This window comes from Pteropus medius, unplaced genomic scaffold (genome assembly GCF_902729225.1).
Source record: "Pteropus medius unplaced genomic scaffold, Ma_sr-lr_union100, whole genome shotgun sequence".
NCBI classification, from domain to species: domain Eukaryota; kingdom Metazoa; phylum Chordata; class Mammalia; order Chiroptera; family Pteropodidae; genus Pteropus; species Pteropus medius.
In genome coordinates, this window is record NW_024352839.1 from 723707 (window position 1) to 746440 (window position 22734).

The following is a 22734-nucleotide window of genomic DNA, read 5'->3' on the forward strand; positions in this document are numbered from 1 at the left end:
CAAAATGGCTGAAAACAAATATTTACCATGTCTGACATAAAGAAGCTACTTTTTACAGAAATCTATTCCATTCTCCTTTTATATAGATGTCAAAAAATCCTGATTATATATTCTCCAACATTTTATTATGAAAAGTCTCTAACATACAGCAAAGTTGAACAATTTACAATGAACATCCAGATCTTACCATTAATATTTTACTATATTTGATTTATCTCACATCCACCCATTACTCTATTCATCTACTAATCTAATTTTTGTAAGTTCAAAATAAATTAAAAACATTGGTTTATTTTCCCCTAAATACTGCAGTATGCATATCTCTAGAGTTCAATATTTAATTTTTCTTTTGAGGTTAACTTATGTACAATGAAATCCACAAATCTCACTGAATTTTGACAAGTACACACACCTGCGTAACCCAAATCCCTACTCAGTATGGGAACTGGAGTTTTTATAAGGACTCCAAAACAAGAGACAGGAGAGAGACAGAGAGAGAGAGAGAGAGACAGAGAGACAGAGAGAAAGAAAGAGAGGAGAGAGAGAGAGAGAGAGAGAGAGAGAGAGAGAGAGAGAAAGAAGAAACCAGGTGGGAATTGTATCACCTTATCTAATCCAGTTTAGAAATTTAAAGCAGTACCACTTCCTCTGCATTGTTTGTGGAGGCGGTCACAAAGTTCTGCCCAGCTTCAAGGAGAAACACAGACAATACTTTTCAATGGGAAATGTTTCAAAGAACTTGCAGATAAAACAAAAGGCTTTTTAATAGTCCAGACAGGTGATTATAGCCTAGACTAGGGTGAAGGCAGTGGAAGGGGGAGAAGGGGTTAAATTTTGGATAGAATTTAAAGGCAGAGATGACAGGACTTGCTGGTCACCTGACTGTCTGTGAGGAAAAGAATGGGGTCAAGGACGACTATGAAGCTTTTAGACTGAACAGGTAGAAAGATGTAGGTGAGGAAAGCTTGGCTGGAGCAGGTTTAGGGGGAAGATTGGGAGCTCAGTTTAAGACCTGTGCAATCTGAGACATCTTTTAGACCCTTGAGTAGAGATGGGGAGCAGGTAGCAGGATACAGGAGTTTGAGGTTCAGTGGCCGGGTATAGGCTAAAGAGAGAAATTTGGGGGCTGTCAGAACAGAGATGGGATTTAGACCCATGAAGCTAAATAACAGCACCTGAGAATGAGTGTAGACAGAGATGTCAAGGCCAGGGCCCTGGGGCACAGCAAAGTGACAGGTTGATGAAGAGGAGGGTGGGGTGCTAGAAGCAGGGGAAGAAAGTGCTTCAAGGAGGGAAGGATTAAAGCACCAAATGCTGCTGTTGGCTCAAGCAGGATGTGGACAGAGGACTAACCATTGTCCAACACTCCAATGACTCCATTAGCTTCAATCCCAAAGGGCAGTCCCTTCTATCTCATCTGAGACAGAAGGATCCACTCCTGAGTTACAGTGAGTCCCAGTCTTGCCTTAAGTCTTACCTGGAACACCTCCCTGCCTTGCCTTCAAATAGGATGAAATCAGAAGAGACTTTACATCAAGGGTCAAAAATTAGGGTGGGGGTGGGTTGGGGAGCCATTTTCCTAAATTAGCATAACTCTTGGCCTTTCCGGAACAACTTTCTCAGAGAAAATCTGAAAACAATACTTCCTTGGGAAAAACAGAATTTGTACAATCAAAGTTGTCTGGCCTCAAATGAGGTTCCTTCTCTCCTCAGCCACATCCTTGGGCACCTGGGGGGTGATCTGGCTGGAGGAGACCAAGACCCTTGGGTCTTCTGTGTGGCCCACCAGGAGGGATAATCGGGCGTCCACTTTCCTGGAAAAAAGCCAGGTAATAGAGGCTGAGATATGTGCTCAGGATTGGGATCTGGGGGTGTGGACGGCTCTGGAAAAGGAGCTCAAGAGAGTTGTCGCAAGATTCAGGGGCCCGTCGTCATAAATCCAGAGATAGTCACCTTTTCTGCCGCCGCAGCTCTGCCCTCTGAACCCTCAGCACCTGCAGTACAGGGTCCTCCTGGAACTCGCTGCCATCGGAGTCTGGGGGGGAAAGAGAGAGCTCCAGGGGGCCAGACCCATTGGGTGCTGTACTGCTGAGACTCGGGCAGCCGCACGCTTCAGCTCACCTTCAGCAGCTTGCAGAAGCTGGGCGGCCTGGGAGAGCAGGTCCTCTGGTGGGGTGTGGTCAGCAGAGGGTGAGGGTGTGACCACACCCTCTAGAGACCCCGCCTCGAACGGAGCGGGAGGGGCCTTGCCTTTTATAGACGCCTCCTCAGCTGGAGGAGGCGGGACCTTGGGCTGAGGGTGCCTGACTTCACCTGAGGGAATGTCTTTGTCCTTACAAAGCACCAACCCAGCTGCTGGGAGTGTGGCCTTGACATTCCGATTCTCCTCTGCTGGGGTCTTCGCCTGCAGAAACTGTGTATTAGAAAGAGGAGGCATGTTCTCTGAGCGATGGGGCATAACCTTCGTTTGGGGGCACTTGGCCTTGACTTTCGAAGATTCAGCCTGAGGTGGAGGCCGGCCCTCAAGCTGAGTGGGTGAGTCCTCCAGGCAGTCCGGGAACAGCCGAGCTGTCACTACCTGGCCCAGGGCGCCTCGGAGCTGCTGGTCAGGCCCCTTGTCTGCTACCTCCACTTGCCTAGCAGGCTCCCGGCGTGGGGCTCTAGCCTTCCGAGGCTTAGAACCCTGCCTCTCAGGCTGGGAGGGGCTGCTTGGTGCAGGGGTGTGCAGGCCCTGGGGGTCGGTAGGGTGTGCGGGAGTAGAGGCTGGGGCCATTGGGGGGAGGGCCCCGAGAGATACCCAGGGACCGGACTGAGGGGCCCAGAAAAACCCATGGGGACTGGGGCCCCAAAAGATGTGTGGAGAGAACCCTGGAGGAATAGGAGGCCTCTCCACACAGACGCCTCCCACAGGACTAGGCCGCGCCACACTGCCCCAAAGTGGGACACAGTTAGGCTGTGTGCCCAGGGAACTAAGCATCTCCACAGGGGCAGAAGAGGTCTGCAGACAGATGGGGACAGAGACCTGAGAGGGAGAGAAAGTGTAGAGTGTCCTCAGTCCCACTCAGTCTTCCCCTTCCTTCAATGTCCCTTAGGATACTTTCTCAGCCCCTCAGCCTCCTCCTTCCCCCATCTCACCGGAGCAGTGAAGGCAGGGGTCCCTGGTAGCATCCAGGTATTGTCACCCTGACCACCTTGAGCCTGTTCAAGCTTCCGCCGCTGCCTCCACTGGTATAGAATGTCATCCTCTGGCCGCAGGGGTGCTTGGGAGGAGACTGGGCCTGGAGCAGGGATGGGGGCTGGTGCTGGAGCTGCTGGGGGGGTAAGTAGAGGGAAGAGGGGTAAGACAGAAGCCCGGGTGATGAGCAACCCAATGACAGCCTGAGCACACAACCTTCGACTGTACCAGAAGGCTATTCAGACAGGCTCTCCAGATAATGTCCAACTCCTCTCTGGATTGGGAAGTGGGGAAGGAGCAGAGTCAGAGGAGAGAGAACTCACATATTTCTCAACTCGTCATCATTCAATTCTTCCTTCATTAACGAATATTTATTGAGCTCTTACTATTGAGCCAGGCACTGTTCTGGCTCAAGGGCAGGGCCATTGGCTGTCCCAAATCCAGCGGGGCAAAAGGACATCGTTCCCATCACCCAGAGCATCATTTCATCAGTCATGGTCAATAGGGCTGCCATTATCTCTCAGAAGCTCTACCGTTTGATGGTGCATGGGATGGGAGGGTATCTTATCATTTCAGATCTCTTTCTACTCTGCTCCTCTCTATATCATTCAAAAACATGTATGGAAAGAATCCTGTGATGCTACTTCCAAACCTGGCCACTTCCCTCTGCTCCTCAGGCTCTGGCCCAAGCCAAACTACCAGTGTCTCTCACTGGGTGTCGACAGCAGCCAGAGGAAGTCTGTTAACATTCAAGAAAGATCATGTCCCCTCCCTACTCAGAATCCTACCATGGCTGCCCAGTGCTAAGATAATGCCCAAATGTCTCACGATACCTATATGGCCCAACGTAATCTGACCCCTGTCAATCTCTCCCGCCTTATCCCACACTACTCTCAGCCTTGGCTCTTGCCTTTTCTAGTCCATTGTCTATACCATGCTCCTTCCCACCTCAAGTCTTCTGTACATGCTACAGGGCTTTTGTCCCCATTTTCATCATTCAGGTCTCCACTGAGATAGCACTTCTTCTAGGAAGGCCCTCTCTGACTTCCCAGCATCACGATCCTCTCCTGCATGGCCCTCATTTCTGCTTACATTTCACATTTGTTTGTGGGGTTGTGTAGCTATTCTCTGCTCCACACTCACTATGCTGAAGGTAGGACTATGAATGGTTGGTTCGCTGTGGAATCCCTAATCCTGCTCACAGGGCCTCATACACAGTAGGAATTCAATGTTCGTTAGATGAATGAATGAATAAATTTAATCTGCAAAACAACTCATGAAGTAGGTACGAGTTTTATCCCCATTTTACAGATGAGAAAACTGAGGCTCAGGAAGGGAAGGTAAATAAAAGGTGAAGCTCAGACGAAAAGAAGAATGAGACAGGCAAGTGCTTGAGCAGGATCACACAACATGCACAAACACCTCTGTTGACTTATGCTTGCCTGTCCCCACTCACAGGAACCCATGAGACATACAGAGCACCTATCCTGTGCACCACGGCATCCCAGAACCTGGACACAGAGTAAAAATAACAAAAACGATGGCGATAATAGTAACCCAGGGTCTTAATCTCATCTCTGAAGTCTTGGGGACAGAAATTTGAGTGTTTCAACAGTTAGCATGTTTTAGCAAAGTTGCATGGTGTGTACAGTGTAGACAGGGGTCTGGGACAGTACCCCAGACTCAGACCCATTGGTATATGGTTGAACAATATACAATGGCCAATATTCAACCAATTTTTTTATTTACAAAGGCAAAATTTTCATATGGTTTAACATAATATATCAAGAGCAAAAAGTATGAATAGTTATCCTAAATGAAATTAGAAAGATAGATAAATAATAAATATCCTTCTCGTTGAGGTCAGATTTTGCTGTCAAATCAGGTGTGATGCCAAATTTGCAAAAAGCCTTCTGATTTCAGAGCTTTGTGTTCAGAGTGGCAGACAAGATGCAGAGAAACTGTCATACTGATAGCTACTGTTAACAGAGCTGTGCTAAGTACTTCATGTATTCACCAACTCATTTAATCCTTACAACACCCACAGCAGAGGAATACAATTATTATCCCTGTTTTAAAGTTGAGGGAACAAGGATGGGTCAGAGAGGCCTAAGGTCACATAGCTGGTTAGTGGCAGAGCTCAGATTCCCACCCAGACTGCCTTCAATCCTGTCTTCCAGAACTTACCATGTACCTTGGGGTCTGAGCCCTTGCTGGATTCAGGAGTGAAGGTCATGGAGAAGGGTGAGAGGCCATCAGAGCTGACAGGAAATGAGGAGCTGCTGCTGGTATCGCTGGGGCTGTGGGAGGAGGAGGAGATGGAGGACTTGCTGTAGGGAGAAGGCAGAAGTGAGGCAACAGAGTAAAAGTAACAACAGAAGCAGTGGGCTGGGCCTGGAGCTGTGGGAGGATGATGAGGGTCGGGGAGGCACCTGTGTTTCAGCAGCCTGGCAGCTCTGCTTTGCAGGCTCAGTGTTTCCAGGTCCAGCAGGGATGAGTTCCATGTGTTGAGGCTCTGTGTAGTGAGAGGGTCAGAAGCTAGCCCCCATCCTAAAGCCTGCTGGGAAAAAGGCTCTAGATGGAAAGCCCAGAGTGCACATCTGCGTTCCACCTGGTACCCTCACATGCTGGCTTAGAAACTGCTCCTCCTCCTCAGGGAAGAGTGACCCAGTTTTCCTCTGTGGATCCACACCTCCCAGTGCAGTCATTGTTGTGGGAGAAAGGTTAACCCTACCTTCATGACCAGGCCTAGCTAATCACAACATTCCGTCCTCTGGTTCACAGTTATTGTGAGCAAGTGAGAGTAAGCCCTGGTCCTTTGGATGAAGCTATTGGAAAAGCCTCCTTTCCTGTGGATTAACTAAATAAGTTAGAAACTTACAGCTAGTGGGGCCATTCGCTACTATGAAGGGAAAGCCTGCCCGAGAATGAGTCCAACAAAGAGGAACAGAGAGCCAATAGAGTCAAGCTCCTCCCAAGAGTTTTCAAACACCTGGATCCAGCTATGCCTGAAAGCATCCACTTTTGGATTTTTTGTTTTGTTTTGTTTTAATTTCATTAGCAAACAAATTCTTCCCTTTTTGTTTAAGTTTCCTTGAACTGGGGCTTGACTCTAATTCTATCCTAGGGTTGGTGCTATCAGTTCAGATACATAAGGGAAGGAGTGGATGGGGATGTCACCTGCTTTATGTCCTGAAGGGGGTCCATAGCCTTAGCCTGCGATGCACTGGCAACCTTGGCAAGAGTCGAGACTGCTGCATTGAGTCTTCCTTCTGGTTCATTGGCTCCTGCTGAGAAGCCCCAATTGATTTAGGAGGGCCAAGAGGACTGGCTGCTGAGGGCATTGATTAAGAAAGGTTTTAGGCCAGGAGTGGATGGAACTGAAGCAGGTACCTGCTACAGGGTGACTGCTTGGGTCTAGAGGTTCAGGCCGTAGCCACCAAAAGTCAGCTGAGGTTGGGCCTGCAGACTGGCGTTCCTCTCGGCTTGTGGGCAGAGCTTGGCGGAACCGGTTTATGTACCTGTGGGCATCAGAGAATAGGAGATGAATGGGGTGAGGAGAGCCAAATAATAACAATAATAATCACAACAGCCAATGTTTTTGATCACCACGGCAATGCCTGGTAGTTGTCCCTCAACAGCTGTTCTTTCTCATATAGTAATGCGGTATTATGTAAGACTACTACTAGGGACATAGCCACTCTTCTCTAGATACATTTACCAGGTAGCTTTATGGCTATGTAACTAGGTCCTTGACTAACATGGTATGAAGAGATGTGATTCTGCAAATGGATGTGGTTGGAAGCCATGTTGGTCTATAAAAGAAACAGCCTAGGGGTGAGAGGGCAATAAGACAGAAGGAAACTGTGTCTCTGAGACCTCAACTAGGAGTTGCCATATTAGCCTTGTTTGCTTCTGCGTGCACTGTTAAGTGAGAGAGAAACAGAATTAATTGTTTAAGCCACAATTAATTTGGCACTCTTTGTTACAGCAGCTGAACTTGTGCCCTACAAATCTAAGCACTCGCTATGTGATAGGAATTGTTATAGATGCTTTACACACAGTAAATAACTCATCGAAAGCTTAAAACAGGCCTAGGGGATATATGTTATTAATATCCCCAATTTACAGACAAAGAAACTGAGGCCAAGATGATACATAGAGTGAGTAACAGAGCTGGGATTTGAACCCAGGCAGCTTAGCTCCAGAGCTGTTAACATATATGAAATGTGGTCCTAAAAGTGTTGCATAAATAGCTTTGGCTATGATGATTATTATGGGATGCCCCTCCAACTTTTCTTTCCTCCCAGGGCTGCTGGTACTTACTTGGCTACCACAGAGTCACCACCATCAATCAGGGTGGGTGGTAGGGAAGTGCCCATATGTTCCTCAGTGGCGCTGGGTGGGGAAGAGGTCCCTGAGCTGGATGGCCAGGACTCCTCTAACAGCTCAGGGCAGTTGAGACCTGTGGCCAGGGCCATGGGAGTTTCTGGGATTCTGGATCTTTGGTAGCTAGATGAGCTCAGAAACTAAGATAGGGGAGGTAGAGAGAAGGAAAAGTGAGACATGGGGTCATCCCTGTAGGAAAACAAAGACACAGGTGAAGTCTCAGTCCAGAGGGGAAGGAAACATAACCCACAAAGGTAACCACTCAGAATAAATGAGGCTGTGATGGGGGATCCAGGTGGTAAAGGACTGGATAAAGGTAGGGCCATGGGAAAGGGAGGAGGGACTGTCTCTTAATCTCTTACCCCTGTCTCATCATATGTCTTTCCTTCCCTCTAGTCATCAGCCCCTTGCTACTAGGCTGGCACACAGCACTCTATAGGGTATCCTCACCTTGGCATGCCAGGTCTGGCGTCAGAATGGCCAGTAGTCGCTTCCATCCAGGGGAGCATCCCCAAAGGGGCTATCTTGGGTAGAGAAAACTGGCAGACTGCAAAGGGAGAGTGGGGTTGGTAAGCAGAGCATGGTCACTCAGTGGTCACTTCCTGTGAGGGAACCGGGGTAAGGGTGGCAATGGGGTGGGAAGATGGGAAGAGGAGGGCAGAATCAGACTATAATTCCTATGGCTTCCTGGAAGAGGTAGACTGTAATTCCCATGAAGCACTGTTGCACATTAAAGATAATGATACTGTAGGGGGAGGGGCGAGGGAGGCGGTAGGTGGGGTAAAAGGGGTCAAATATGTGGTGACAGAAAGAAATCTAACTATGAGAGGTAAACACAATGTAAATATACATATGCCTTACTGTTAAAATGTGTAGCTGAAACTTACTGGATTTCGTTAACCAATGTCACCATAAAAATAAATTAGTTAATTAAAAAAAAAAAAGATAATGATACTGGAGGCACGATTCCCACCAGCCCTTGGAGCAGCCTCCAAAAAAAAGAACCCAGGAACTACTCACGGTTCTCTCAACACTGGAACCAATCTAGAAGACGTTTAAAAATACAGACTCGTGGTCCTCGCCCTAGACCAAAAGAATCAGAATTATCTGGAAGGGGTGGAGTGGTGGCTAGGAATCTGTATCTTTTTCGGAATGTCCCAGGTGGAGCTCGAGTTAAGAACCACAGCTAAACCCTATCACCGTACGTTTCCCATAAGTCCTTGGGACACGGTTTAAGGGAAAAAAGGGTAGATGGACTACAATCCACATCAGTCACTGGGCTCCGCGTAAGCAAGAAGGGTCAATACAACACCTTTGAGAGTCTGGAGACGGTTTCAAAATTAAGAAACTTAATTTCTAAGTGTGGCCCCTGGATACACTTAGAAGGAAGAAAAAGCCCCTGGGGCCACTAAGAGAGCGAAACGCAAGACGCGATAGAATCCCCGAGAGTGAAATCCAAGACTAGAGCAGCCAAAGGCTGTGGAGCATTTTGGGAGTTGTAGTTCCATGCGGTTGAGAACAAGAGACTCTGGACCCTAGTAAACCTGACTCTATGCTGCATAGCTCTCACCTTTAGTCGTCCCCAGATCTCCAGTGATTTCCGAAAAAGGGATCGGCCTTACCTGCAGTTTATCCCTCAGCTGCCTCCGCCTGCTTGGCTCATTCACCCGCTTGATTCCGCGTGCATCTTTGTCGCTTAGCAATGCCCTATCAGTCCCGCTAGTCTCTGGGAGTGCCCACGCGGGAAGAGAGCGGCTTCCAAGGCGACCAATGATAAAAAGGAAAATAACGGTAATTGGAAAGTGGCCAAAGGCGGGAGTCTCACAACTGGCTCTAACGTCTGCCTGACCGAGAGAGAGCGGTTGGAGAACCTTAGCGTTCAGGAGTAATTGGCAAGCCTGTGGACCAATCAAAAGGATGTGAGACTAGGTTCGAGGTTAGGAGGAGGTTCTAAAGTACACTCGCTTTCCTACAATCTTGTCTTCCAACCACGCCTCTTATTGCTGCAGGAATCTGGTCCAGACTCCATTCTAACTACCGTTTTTACCCCTTTCGGGGGCAATCAGGGAGACTGTCCCCTCTCTAACGTCCCTCCATCAGTCGGACCTGCAAGCCCGTCCGTTCAGTCACCTAACCACTTCCGTCTTACTGCAGGGGCAGCTGGTTGCGCCATGTGCCAGGCCTGGGCTCCTGGCCGAGGTGGCGGGATCAAAACGAGCTATTTCGGGCCAGGCGCGCGGCCCCCGGGGGGCCAGCCGGGACTGTTCTTACCCACGCCCCCTGGCCGCTGCTCACCTGGCAGACCCCTCTACTCTGCACATCCGAGGCTGAGTCAGAGTCACAGAATTAGGTCCGGCTTGCCGGGGGGCTGGGCTGAGATGGTAGTAGGGTCTGTTATGTGTCCTCCTGACAGCCTGGCCCGTCTACCGCATTCTCAGCCCAGGATTCTGCTCCTAACACCGCCATGTACGTCATCTCTAGAGCTGCCTGCGAGGCGGGGGTGGAGTAAAGGGACTAAGAACTCTGCGGAGGGCTTCTCAGGCCCTGGGTCTAAAACGCCGCGCTGTACTCCCTACTCCGGCAAAGCTCCGCCTCCTCAGCCTTAGTTTCTCCTTCGGGAAATTGGGGGATCTTGATACCTCTCTGGCATCCAGCAGGCGCTTACTAAATGGCCAAGTCATTGTCGGGCTTTCTAAATAAGGCTCTATTAGTGGCCGGGTCTGGCCGCGGTCCCAGTGTCCCCGGGCGGCCCGCCGAGGGGCGGACACATGGCGTACTATAAAGCAGCGGCGGCGCACTGAGGGGTACTGCGGCTCCTAGGGCGGCGGCGGAGGAGGAGAAGGAGGAGAAGGAGGAGAAGGAGGAATAGAATGGAGATCCCCGTGCCCGTGCAGCCGTCTTGGCTGCGCCGCGCCTCGGCCCCCTTGCCCGGGGTTTCTGCGCCAGGGCGCCTCTTCGACCAGCGCTTCGGCGAGGGGCTGCTGGAGGCCGAGCTCTCTGCGCTCTGTCCCGCCGCGCTGGCGCCCTACTACCTTCGTGCACCCAGCGTGGCGCTGCCTACCGCCCAGGTGCCAGGCCTGGGGAGGGGCGGTAACCCAACCACTTCCAAGGCTCGTGGGCCCGGTCACTCTGAGGGGAAGAGGGAATGTCCCTTGACTTTGAGCGGGGTGGAGTCCGACCACTCAGACGGGCTTCCAGAGTTCCCTGAGTACGGAATCTCAGAGGTCAGATGACTGAAGTGGGTCCGAGGTCCCCGTGGATCCGAGGAGGGTCTCAGCTCTCAGAGTACTGATAGGGCGGGGGCGGTTACTCTGAGGGGAGTCTTGGTGACTGAAGGAGGTGACCCAGGGAATCTGGGGGGAGGGGGGAGGGGAGTCCAGTCATTCTGAAGGGCGTGCGGGGCTCCCAGTGACTGCTGCGGGGAGGAGATGTTTTGTTATTCTTGGGAAAGAGGGTTTGGAGACTATATGGGGTGAGTGTATCCTGGAGAGGCAGAGCGGAGGAAGGTCCTGTGACTTGAGAAAGGGGGGGCCTGGCCACTCTGAAAAGTGGGGGAGGAGTACTAGTAACTGCTGAGGGCGCAAGCGGTCCCGTGACTCGAGTGGGAGGTTAGAACGAGGTCTCTGGAGACGGACGAAGAGGCCTCTTGGAGGTTTCTGGAGGTGGGGGGTAGCACTAAGGGCTCCAGGGGCTCCGAGGGAAAAGGGGCTGGGGAGACAGGGTCCAGGACATATTGACTATGGGGTCGTTGACACTAGTGGAGGGGGCGGGCCTCACCCTGTGAGGACGACGGATCCCTGATCTGGCAGGGGAAGGGGACTTCATTACTCTGGGTGAGAGGGGAATCTCAGTGATTACTGGGGGACAGATGAGCTCAGTTTTTCGGGATGAAGAGGTCCTTGGTGGCTACAAGTAGGAAAGGGACCCTCCAGTTTCGGAGGCCAGGGTCGGCGGCGGAACTAGAACCGATGGGGGTGGGGCCTTGCTGTGTCCCAAGAGCCTGGACGCACTGATGACACTCGGGCTGTGCGCAGGTGCCGACCGACCCCGGGCATTTCTCGGTGCTGCTGGACGTGAAGCACTTCTCGCCAGAGGAAATCGCCGTCAAGGTGGTTGGCGAACACGTGGAGGTGCACGCACGCCACGAGGAGCGCCCGGTGAGCCTGCCTGCAGGCGGGGACAGAGTCAGAATCCCGGGCGGTATCTGCCGGCTGAAGTGGGGTGGGGAAGGCAGCGAGAGGGAAGGGCGGGGCCGCTCAAACCTCTCCCCTTCCAGGATGAGCACGGATATGTAGCCCGCGAGTTCCACCGCCGCTACCGCCTGCCGCCTGGTGTGGACCCTGCCGCTGTGACGTCCGCACTGTCACCCGAGGGCGTCCTGTCCATCCAGGCCGCACCCGCGCCAGCCCAGGCTCCGCTGCCCCCGCCGCCGGCTGCTGCTACCAAGTAGGGGTCTGGGTACGCCAGAACCCCTGGAGCCGCCTCAGGCCCCCCTTTTAAAGCCGACCTGACTCCGCCCAGCCAGATATCCTGAGCTCAAGACCACCCGCTCACCCAATCTGGATCCCGCCCAGACCCTTCCAACCTAGGCCTTTCCACTGATACTCCTACTCACACCCTCTCCTGCTTTTAACCCCCCACCCCAACCTCTCTAGCTTCCAGACCCTACAAGCACAACCCTTCCACCTATAGCCTCCCATTTCCATCCACCCCACTTTCTTGGCACATAAGCCCATTCAAAACTGTTTCCTTCTGACTCCTCTATGAAAACATCTCCACACCCCATTTCATTCCCCTCCTCACTTAATACCAGATTATGGTGTAGACAGCCCTGTCCCCACCCTTGGCCAGTCAAGTATACCTGCCCCCACCCAACCCCCAAATGTCCCAGACACTGCACAGACCTCCCATCTCAGACCACCCAGGCCTAGGATGGTCTCATTCCAATCAGACACTCCACTCCCTGCCACCCCATCCCCAGAACCCATCTTTGGATTTGAAACTTCAGCCAGCCACCTTCAGACTTTTAAATCCCTTTTCTGACCCCCACCCTTGGACAACTATTCTAGGCCAACCAGGACCCTCAACCTCAAAATGTAGATACCCCGCCCATCTCCCCAGACTCTACAATATCCTAGTTCCCATCCCCAGCTCTACCCAGGACCCCTGTCATTTTGTCATGACCCTCAAGTCTCTAACCACATGTAATCCACCTTCCAGACCCCTCCCTCTATTCTCCAAGACCCAGCCAAGCAGCCACTTCTTCTATTCCCCACAATCTTTCTCCTTCCTTGAATTTCCTGCTGCCCCATCCCTCACTCCTACCTAGATCCACTCCCCTAATAAATGTGCTAGAGCTGTGCCATCTGCTTTATGTCTGGGTGGGGAAGGATGGGCTAGAACAGTCAGAAGCCAGTGTGAGGAGGTGAATGTTTATTGGGGTGGAATATCATTGTCGCTCATACATCTCCCGTAAAATCTTCATGCTTTCTGAGTAACGAAGCTGGTTCCGATGAGATGCCTCCTTCCACCTGCAGTGGGGGTGGCGAAGCAGAGGGAGAACTCAGCAGTTGGGGCAGAGACCATAGTGGGGCAAGCAGGTTGGGGATGCTCACCTCTGGCGGATGCGTTTCCAGCGTTGCATATTGCGGTAGATGAGTGTGGAGGGTGAGGGCTCAGGCTCAGAGGGCTGTGTGGACAGACAGGCCAGGCTGGGTGGCCATGCCCAAATACCACAACGTATGTCCCATAGCCCCAGGCCAGCCTTGCAGACCCACCTCATCATCAGGGGTACCCTGGGTCTCAGGCTGCAGTGGGGATGGGATTCGGGATCTGCAGGCATCTCCAGGTGGCCCAGGGGCTGTGGGCGGAGGCAACTTGTACACGTCACGACTCTTGCTATTGGTGACCTCTGAACCCTGGGGACACAAGATCCCCACACCAGACCCAAGAGTGTTAGAGAAGAGGGCCAGAGGTACACATTTCACCCCTCCTGCCTTTCCCAGGGACAAAAGACATGAGAGTCTCACCAAGGACCTGTACTTCGGAGTCATGTCTGATAAATGGGGACCTTACCAGTTTGTGGGTCAGGTCTACCTGCCCAGGGATCTTTGTCTTCTGTCCAACCCAGAGACCCCCATCCACCCCTGCCCAGCCCAGGGGGCCTCCATCTGCTCCCCTAGACCAGGTGGCTGTACCTGTTTACACTAAGAACCCCTGCCCGGCCCCCTAGCTCTTGGAGACCCCAATTTTAGAGGTCACATATATCTGTCCAGGGGAACCCTGACCCCATTCTCCCAAACCAGGTAGCCATGTCTATCTGTTCTAGAGAGCTCTATCCATACCCCCAGCCTAAGGGTTCATATCTATGTGCCTCACTGGATCCAGAAGTCATTTAAGGGACACAGAAACCTGTCTATCACACTAGCTTGGGAGGTGGGGTACCTTGTGACCAGCTACCCACTGCCCTCCCTGGCTGTTGGGCAGAGGCCTACCACCCATCCCACCTCCTCATCCTCAGGCAGTGGGGGCAGTGGTGAGCTGGGCGAGCGTTCACGCTCACGCATTGAGGGGCTGTTGCGCATCCATGCACGGCAGATTGGATACAGTGGTGTGTTCTCGCTGAACTGAGCCAAGTCCACACTCCGGTCAAACAGCTTGATCACATATGCATCTAGGGTGGTGGGAGTGGGAGGTATGTGAACATGCTCACATAACCCTCTATCGTTGACCACCCTCTAGGGCTACCACCTACTCACTGGATCGCTGTGGCCCTCCCTCGGCCAGCCCATCATCCATCTCCCTCCTCTTCTTCCTCCGCTGGTGGGGGAAGCGGGCAGATGGCCTGTGTGGGTTGGGAGAACCTCAGGACTAGGGAGGAGTCTAGGGACCTCTCGTTACCTGGCTGGGGCCCTTGCCACCTTACCGTTTGCCAGTGGCCGCGATGGAGCAATCCCTGTGGAGAAAGACAAGGTGTCAGCAGGCTGACTCTTGAACAAGTGCCTGCTCAAAACTCCCCAAATGGCACCTAGGGATACTAGGATCAAGCCCGAGATGCTCTCACATGGACCCCACCAATCTCTTAGGCCTTGTGTCCCACCCATGCCCCTGCGGTTCTAGGTACCCACTATGAGGGGACCTAAGCTTCTGTTGCCCCAAGGATTTCATACACATAGTGGTTAGGGCTGTGGTGGAGGAAGCATGGGGCAGAGTGGTCAGGGCTTGGATGAGGGAAGAAGTCATCCACCACAAACCCTCAGATACAGATCCCATCAACAAAACTTACTTGTTGTGGGTGTCTGAGGGGGTCTTCCCAGCTTCCTCATCCAGACGCTCCCTGGTAGCAGAAGAGAACTGTGGGCTCAGGGTTCCAAGGGCCCAGAGTGGGAAGGCACTCCATGGGGCCCCTTCCTCCCTAAGCCAGGTTCTGAGTTCCCACCCAGATCCACCCAAGACCAGAGGGTCCAACCTGCCAGGGTTCCCAAAACCCTATAACCCTATGCTAGCCCAGGTCCCAACCTGTCCATGTGACTCTTCTCCAGCAGACACTGCAGAACAGCATCCAGTTGATTCCGGGCCTTGGCCATCTCCAACTCTGGGGAAGAGGGTACCAAGTAGAAGTCAGTTCCCAGACCCTAGGCAGGTAGGCAGCCAACTGGACTGGGGAAGGGCATGCATAGACCCAGGCGTGCTAAGAGGGTGCATGGGCAGATACTACTGAAGTGATGAGCAAGAGCTCTCGGTTCCAGAGCTGTCCTACATGCTCATGTGTGACCTAAGGCAAGTCACCTTACCTCACTGAGTCTGTTTCTTCATTTTGAAAATGGGCCTCCAAATGATAAACTGTCTGCTAGGACTGTTCTGAGGTTTAAAAAACCTATGTTGTATATGAATCTCTTAGCAGAATGCAATAATAAGTAACGTATACAAAGTACTTATTATGTGCCAAGCATCATTCCAACCACATCACATATATTAACCCATTGAATTCTCACAACAACCCTGGCAGGTAGGTATGATTGTTATCCCCATTTTACAGATGATGAAACTCAGACACAGAGATGTTAGCTACTTGCCCAAAGTTACACAGCTAGAAAACTGCAGGGATGAGGATTTGCGCCCAGGCCATCTGGCTCCAGAGCTGAAGTTATAAGGCAGGGGCTCAAACTGGGTACAGAATCTAGCCCCCTGATGTGCTTTGTTTAGCCAAGGCAAGTGGTGTTATTTTAAATATGAATTAAATCTGAATGACCTGACGACATTTAATAATTGGGAGATTTCACTCAAAATGCCCATTTTGGCTCCCCCTCCACCACCTTCCTGCATGCCACAGGCCCCGCCTGGCCCTGTCAGCCCGTGTGTTCATTTCCTTTCATCACAGAACTTAAGGAGGTAATGATGTTATAAATATTCTCCTCTCACCCTATAAGGTGTTCGCTCTCCTCTTCCAACTGGTAGATGCTCTAGCCCAGTGCTCAGAGCCTAGAAGAATACTTGGGGACATGATTTGGCCAGCCCTTGGACTTTCTGAGGTGACCAGGAGACACAGAGATTCCTGACATCACTCAGAGGAGAAACAGGGTCGGGGTGGGAGGTTGGGGGCAGTTGAGATTCTAGCAAAAAGCCTAGGGCAGGAGCCGAGGTATGGTTCATGTTCATATCTATTTCCCTAGCCTCTGCTTTTCTCCTGAACCTCATATCTTGAGATCCCATTAACTCCTGGACACCTCTCCCTGGACATCGCATAGGCTCTTTCCACCTACTGTATCCCACACTGGCCTCAGTGTCTCTCTAAACTTACCCTCTTTCCTGAGTCCCCATCTTAGGGATAGCCTCACTGGCCCCTAGTCCCTCCCTGGGCCTCAACATAGACACTTCTCTCCCTCTACCACCCCAGCCCATCAACCCCATGATTTGTCCACTTGGCCTCCTAAGTTTCCCTCCCACATCCCAACCCTACCCCTACCACTCTGGTCCTTTTCCTTCCTTCCCCTGGGCTCCCAGCCTCAGTCTTCCCTTCTGAACAACCCTCCACAGGGTGGCCAGGAAAATGTTCCTAAAACCACACCTGACACGAATCCGCCCCTTAGAACCCTCCGTGATGCTGCAGTGTCCCAGGCTAAAGTCCAAGATCTTCAGCCTGGTGTTCACAGGCCTCCATGACCCAACCTAGCCTTTTCTCGACCACCACCCCACCATCATTTGTAGTCAGTCCCCCTTCACTTTTCCATCCTCGATTTTTGGCATTTCAGGAGCATCTTCATTAACTCATTCCTCCCCTCCCTGAGCTCCCCATTTCTCTCAAAGCAAAAGCCAAAGTCCTAACCTGGACTCATAAGATCTCTCTCTCCCCTCCCCTCTTTGCCCCTATCTCCTCACACTCTCTATCTCACTCACTCTGTTCCAGCCACACTGGCCTCTCTGCTGGTCCTTGAATAGGCCAGACAAGGCTTCCACGTCTGGGCCTTTTCAAAGCTATTTCCTTTGCCTGATATGTTGTTTCTTCACATATCTTCATGGCTCTCTCCCTCACCCTGCCTCACTCCTGATCTCCCTACCTTCTCCTTTTTTGTTTTATTACCACGTATACCATCTAATATCCTACACCATTTTACTACTTTTTTTTTTTGTCTGGTTTCTGTGTCTCTCCCACAGTCAGTCCTGGGTTCCTCTCTCTCAGCTTGTTTCCCTATCTATCATATTTCCTACCTCCTAGGATTATTGGGATACACTGACTGCCAGGATTAAAAGCTTCCCTGCACATCATGCACTCAGCACAATGCCTGACTCATAACCACTGCTGGAAATAGAGAAATTGAGGCAGAGCCAAGAAAAGAGTCCTCTCAGAGTCGCGGCTCGAGACCCCCGTGTCTTACCGCGCCACATTGACTAAGTCACCATCATTCAGTCTCAAAGCTATCTTCAGCACAGACCGGGAGGATATGCAGGAGGTGGCAAGAATTGCTCGATGTCTGACATAGCCTGACATAGCAATAGTCAGAAGGGCTGCAAGGGTAAGTCGCGTAGTCTGCCTTATCGCAATAATCCTGTTTGTCGGGACTCAAATACCCGTGCTTCCCTGCAGGCCCCCGGCTTCGGGATCCTCACCTGATTTCTCCACTTTCACTTTCACCGGGAACATGGTTTGCGTCTGGCTAGCTGGATCAGAGAATCCCAAAGGAACCTAGGGTCACAAGTCAAGGCCGGAGGCAGAAGCGGAGCGGTCAAAGATAAGCTTCGTGTGCGGACACCGCTCCGCCCTGATTAGCGTCCGGCCAAGACCCCTGCTGCCGCCGCCGCCGCCACCACCTCCAGTTCCCCTTCTGTGGGCGACACCCTTCTGCAGTCGCTTGTTCCCATTAGTCAATACAACCGTCGATCTCGTACCCCGACCAATTGACAGCTGCCGCTGTCGGCTCTCAGCTCTAAGCCCCACCTTTCTGGGGACCCGTTTCCGGAAACAAACCAACGACATCCCGGGCGCTTTCTGGGAGGTGTAGTTCTAATTCCCGAGACTCTGCGCGCGAGGAACGGTGGGAGACATAGGATAAGGGCATCGAGAGGCTTTTGGAACTTGTAATGATAGAAGCTTTGAGAAACACCAATTTAGGTATAACAGGATTTATATAACCGTAGGAGTCCCTCCTGTCCCCAATAGGAAGACAAGTCTGGAGTTAGGCTGCGTTGCTTTTTACTGAGCATTTGCTAAGTGCCAGCTACCTGTTAATCTCTTTACAGGCACAACCTTATTCACTTAGCAAATATCTATTAGTGTGCTAGTCACTCCTGTAGTCACTAGGGACATGCAGTGAATAAAACAGACAAAATTCTTTGCCCTAATAGAGTATATATTTTAGAGGATGGCAGATAAACAATAAAAACATTTTTAATTAAATGTAGTAGGGAAAAGAATATAGCGTGAAAGGGACGTAGTACCAAGATAGGGATTGAAATTTTAAATAGGATGGTCAAGGAAGCCTTCTCTAATAAAGCAGACATCTTCAGAAAATGCGGAATTTCACTTTACCACATATGCCTTGATCCAGATAAATTCTAAGAGGTAGCATTGTGACACTTTAGATGAGCATACTAAGGCCAACTGGGAAAGTAATGTTTTCAAATTTACATATTACCAGTACAGGACAGTAGCCTCTAGTATTATTATTCCTTTATTCTAGCATTATTCCTTTCTTAATTCTGCATCTGTAAAGTAGAGTTTCAGAGCAAGAAAGTTCCTATTTCAGAGGGTTCTGAGTAGTATTCAGTGAAAAAATGCATATAATGTGTGAAGTACTAAGCCTGGCACAAAGTAAGCATTCAATAAATGCTTGTGAATATTAATAATCACTTTATGTTTCAATGTCCAAAAGATCCCAGGAAGTCGACATAGAGAATTAGGATCATTTATTTGGAGGATGTCCTCAGAGAACATAGGAGATAGGAACAAGTCTTAGGGGCTTGAGAGCGGGCTCAGAGTAGAGGAGCCCATCCTGGGAGAATGAGCAGGTCCCAGCCCTGTGCAGAAGTTGTCAGGGGGTACCCAGGGGTATGGTGAAGGAGAGGTAGTCCCCAAGGGCACCCCAACGGGGCCGGTAGATCTGGAAGATGGTGATCCAGGTGGTGAGTACAATCACCCAGAAGAGGAAGCCCACAGCCGAGCGCCACACATCTGTTTGAGGGAACAGGAGTGGGAAAGGTTGGCTTCCACCTGCTCTCTGGTCACCCCCGGACCAGCTCTCTCTTCTCTTTCACAGAACCCCAGAATTCTGAAATTTCCATTCTTCCCTCCCACCAAAGTGCCCCCACCCCCATCACATGGTCTTCTTTCAACTGTGCCCTGGACTCACAGCCTTTGATTTGGCTCTGCTCTGTATATGCCGGGACAAGGAAGGCCTCTCGGAAGAACCAGAAGATATTGACCAACCAGAGAAAAGGCAGGAAAGCAAACCACCTAAAGAGGGGGAACCCAACAAACAAACAAACACACCTGAGACATAATCTCTGCTGTTCGGGACTCAGGAATCCCGGCTCCTCTCTGGGATCCAGGAATCTGATTCCTCAACCATCTCTTTCTTAGGACGCAGTAGTCCTCTCCTCCTCTCTTGGGACCAAGAAGTTGAGGCCCAGTCTCCTCCTTCCTCAGGACCTTCCCTCAGACCCAGGAGTCCGCGACCTCAGCCGCTTTATCCCTTAGATCCAAAAATCCAGGCCCCTAGACCTTCTTCCCTCGGGCGCTCTAGTCCTCTCCCCTCTCTTCTCCTGAGACCCTAGGAGGCTGGCCCTTACCTAGGTAGTACTTCCGGCACAGGTTCAACTTTTCCTCGTTGGACACTCGCTCCAAGTTCATAGCTGCGCTGCGGCCGGGTTGTCCCGAAGGTCTGCGGGGCAAGACCCAATCCTTAACACTGAGATGCTAGGATCGCGAAAAACCATGCCCCTTTTACAACGAAACAGATAAATTGAAGGGTGGGTTTGCTAAAAGAATGACACCGCCACCCACCTCCCACCAAGCTGAATGGGTTGAGATGTTCTTTGTTTATTGGGGTGCGCGAAACGACCCCCAGCTCACCAGTGGAGTCTACTTCCTTGGGCTTGGACGCCTTTGCTACTTTCAAGTACGGACGTTTACGCGAGATGCCGCAAGCATCTCTGGAATTTGTAGTCTTTTTTGATAGGCAGCGCTGCACGCATGCGCTTTCAGGGAGCTCCTGCTGGTGATTCTGAGGGCGCAGTCCTCCAACACGCAAGCGCACTAGGTAGTTTCTAAGCCCGCGATAAGCGTCTGAAGGCAGTGAAGAACTACACTTCCCAATGCTCTTAAGCAACGGAAGTGATTTAAGAGCAGACAGAGTTGGAGGGTTCGGGTAAAAATGGCTGAATATTTAGCTTCGATATTCGGGACTGAGAAGGACAAGTGAGAACCGGCGCAGGGTGTGGACCCTCGCGGGGCTGGGGACGGAGCACTTGGTTCCCTGGTGGCTGGGCAGTGTGGTATGGTGTTTCAGGGGTGTCCGGCTTCCCCGGCCTTCGGTTCACCTCTATCTTTGCACCTCTTTCAGGGTTAACTGCTCTTTTTACTTTAAGATCGGGGCCTGCCGGCATGGGGACCGGTGCTCCCGGCTTCACAACAAACCGACTTTCAGCCAGGTGAGATCCAGCATGGAGCCTGGGGGGTTAACTTCTCCCAGCCATTCCCCTTCTGTTGTCCATCATCACAAGGTTCCGCCTTTTCCGGATTTCTAAGGTCCACCCTACCGTCCGGCTTTTTTCTTGTCGGACTTCTGCAGGTTCCATCCCCAAACTTCAGGCCCTTCTCCCAGGAACTTGGCCACGGCCCCGTAGGTACAGACTACACCCCTGGGCTGTCCCTCACTTCTCGGTCCTCCCGCCTCTCTTCTGGTTTTCTCAGGAGCAAGCATCGCTGATGCACTCAAGATGCTTAGGCTTCTTTGGCGCAAGGTCCCACCCCCAACCTTTGTACTCCGCCCCTTTGCACGTAGCCCCGCCCTCTGCGCTTAGGCCCCGCTCCTTTCAATTCTATTCAGACTGTAGTGCTGCTCAACCTGTACCGGAATCCACAGAACACTGCCCAAACCGCAGACGGATCGCACTGTGAGTGAGGGACGCATCTTGGGGACAGGGCGGACCGCCCTTAGCGGGCCACTCCCTGATTCTACCTTGCCCCCTCCTTCAGGTCACGTGAGCGACGTGGAGGTGCAAGAACACTATGATAACTTCTTTGAGGTGAGGGTTGGCAGGGGCGGGTTGAGTTTTCTGTGAGCCAAGAGCTCAGCAGATTTCCTCTTGGTCTTCCGCAGGAAGTGTTCACGGAACTGCAGGAGAAGTACGGGGAGATTGAAGAGATGAATGTATGCGACAACTTGGGGGATCACCTCGTGGGCAATGTCTATGTCAAGGTGATTGCTTTCCCCCCATCAGAGCCCAGAGGTGGAGGCATTTTAAAACCTAATGGCCACCATTGAAGCTTCATTAGCTTGAGGTCCATCACTAAATCCAGTCCAGCCCCAGAGTTGCTAACTAATCCGCTGAAGATTTCTGAATTTGATTACTAAGCCTGACCTACTTTTTCTTCAGTTTCGGCGTGAACAGGATGCAGAGCGTGCAGTGGCTGAACTCAATAATCGCTGGTTCAACGGGCAGGCCGTGCATGCCGAGCTGTCTCCTGTCACCGACTTCCGGGAGTCATGCTGTCGGCAGTATGAAATGGGGTATGGCATATCACGGGTACGATGGGTTCCTGGAGTCCCAGACTCCTGTGTATGTGCTGAGAAGGGGGCCTGTCAGTGATAACAGCCCCCTCCATCCATCCATCTTTAACCCAGGGAATGTACCCGTGGTGGCTTCTGCAACTTCATGCACCTGCGACCCATCTCCCGGAATCTCCGGCGGCAGCTCTATGGGCAGGGACCCAAGCACAGGTACCTCAGGACCAGACTGCCCTAAGTCTGGAATTGAGTGGGTGTCTCCAGTAGGCAAGGGGTGCGTCCTCCATCCCTGCCTCCCTGAGATGGGAGTCAGTAGGACCTAATACTTAAACTTTATGCCAGGTGCTCTCCTAAGAGCTTTACTCATACCCTAAGGCCCCTATACCCTGAGATGAACCTGATCCTATGCCCCAATAACAATGTCTCAAGCCTTTGGTATCCTCAGACTGGCACTGAACCCCATCGTAAGACCAACACCTAAGTCTCAACCCCTAAACCAGCCTGAACCCCAGACCCAAGACCAAGCTTAAATCTACAGTCCTGAGGTCACCTATCCTGAAATCACCCCCCAGGAACTCTTAATTACTTCACCTGTCCTGCCCCATGTCTCTAACCCTCCTCTCCCCACTCCTGTCCGCAGGTCACCCCCAAGGTCCCAGACCCACCACCGTCCCCAAGAAAGAAACCGACGACGTTCCCCAGACCACCGGCATGGCCGCTTCTGAGATCTTGGCCGTCTTGCCCTCCACTCTTGACAGGCACAGATGTTCCTGGCCAGGACTCCTCTTCAAAGCTCCCTTAATTCCCCAGGGCCATCTTCCCCAGCCTCTGGATCTTACTGCCCCTCCCCTAATAAAATTTCTGTATTGAGGATTTGTAGCTTGAGCCTAGCTGTGGGCTGGAGTTTCCTTCCACCCCCACATCCACTGACATAAAGGAAGTAGG

At 51.6% G+C, this 22734-nt stretch overlaps 5 protein-coding genes across 15 annotated transcripts; 2 read left to right on the forward strand and 3 right to left on the reverse strand.

The window, feature by feature from the left end:
• Window positions 1–106: 106 nt before the first annotated feature.
• On the reverse strand, window positions 107–9695 carry PROSER3 (proline and serine rich 3). The gene is made up of 11 exons (XM_039850118.1): window positions 9135–9695; window positions 8015–8111; window positions 7502–7704; window positions 6569–6696; window positions 6356–6465; window positions 5608–5732; window positions 5363–5505; window positions 3136–3311; window positions 2122–3022; window positions 1954–2035; window positions 107–1814 (listed from the first exon to the last, which is right to left on the reverse strand). The coding sequence occupies exons 3-11, from the start codon at window positions 7654–7656 to the stop codon at window positions 1688–1690; spliced, it is 1947 nt and encodes a 648-aa protein (XP_039706052.1). The 5' UTR covers window positions 7657–7704; window positions 8015–8111; window positions 9135–9695; the 3' UTR covers window positions 107–1687.
• Window positions 9696–10073: 378 nt separating this feature from the next.
• On the forward strand, window positions 10074–12925 carry HSPB6 (heat shock protein family B (small) member 6). The gene is made up of 3 exons (XM_039850135.1): window positions 10074–10632; window positions 11599–11721; window positions 11841–12925. Exons 1-3 carry the CDS (start codon window positions 10435–10437, stop codon window positions 12012–12014), a joined length of 495 nt encoding a protein of 164 aa, XP_039706069.1. The 5' UTR covers window positions 10074–10434; the 3' UTR covers window positions 12015–12925.
• Window positions 12926–12980: 55 nt separating this feature from the next.
• Window positions 12981–19843, reverse strand: LIN37 (lin-37 DREAM MuvB core complex component). Of its 5 annotated transcripts, none has more exons than XM_039850126.1 (9): window positions 19551–19843; window positions 15083–15158; window positions 14850–14900; window positions 14490–14519; window positions 14323–14408; window positions 14059–14237; window positions 13342–13482; window positions 13180–13253; window positions 12981–13095 (listed from the first exon to the last, which is right to left on the reverse strand). In XM_039850126.1, exons 2-9 carry the CDS (start codon window positions 15148–15150, stop codon window positions 13014–13016), a joined length of 711 nt encoding a protein of 236 aa, XP_039706060.1. In that variant the 5' UTR covers window positions 15151–15158; window positions 19551–19843; the 3' UTR covers window positions 12981–13013. The 5 variants fall into 5 exon arrangements, with proteins under 5 accessions (XP_039706060.1, XP_039706058.1, XP_039706059.1 ...); XM_039850124.1 differs by lacking the exon at window positions 19551–19843 and adding an exon at window positions 17672–17890; XM_039850125.1 differs by lacking the exon at window positions 19551–19843 and adding an exon at window positions 17672–17886 and having other exon boundaries at window positions 14071–14237.
• On the reverse strand, window positions 18951–20966 carry PSENEN (presenilin enhancer, gamma-secretase subunit). 2 transcript variants are annotated; one of them, XM_039850137.1, is made up of 4 exons: window positions 20819–20966; window positions 19840–19941; window positions 19411–19514; window positions 18951–19232 (listed from the first exon to the last, which is right to left on the reverse strand). In XM_039850137.1, the coding sequence occupies exons 2-4, from the start codon at window positions 19908–19910 to the stop codon at window positions 19093–19095; spliced, it is 315 nt and encodes a 104-aa protein (XP_039706071.1). In that variant the 5' UTR covers window positions 19911–19941; window positions 20819–20966; the 3' UTR covers window positions 18951–19092. The 2 variants fall into 2 exon arrangements, with proteins under 2 accessions (XP_039706071.1, XP_039706070.1); XM_039850136.1 differs by having other exon boundaries at window positions 19850–19941; window positions 20819–20926.
• U2AF1L4 (U2 small nuclear RNA auxiliary factor 1 like 4) lies at window positions 20337–22660 on the forward strand. 6 transcript variants are annotated; one of them, XM_039850130.1, is made up of 9 exons: window positions 20337–20477; window positions 20623–20710; window positions 20851–20901; window positions 21109–21175; window positions 21258–21307; window positions 21382–21480; window positions 21659–21792; window positions 21907–22002; window positions 22430–22660. In XM_039850130.1, the coding sequence occupies exons 1-9, from the start codon at window positions 20434–20436 to the stop codon at window positions 22512–22514; spliced, it is 714 nt and encodes a 237-aa protein (XP_039706064.1). In that variant the 5' UTR covers window positions 20337–20433; the 3' UTR covers window positions 22515–22660. The 6 variants fall into 6 exon arrangements, with proteins under 6 accessions (XP_039706064.1, XP_039706067.1, XP_039706065.1 ...); XM_039850131.1 differs by having other exon boundaries at window positions 20357–20427; window positions 21258–21277; XM_039850129.1 differs by having other exon boundaries at window positions 20360–20427.
• Window positions 22661–22734: the final 74 nt, after the last annotated feature.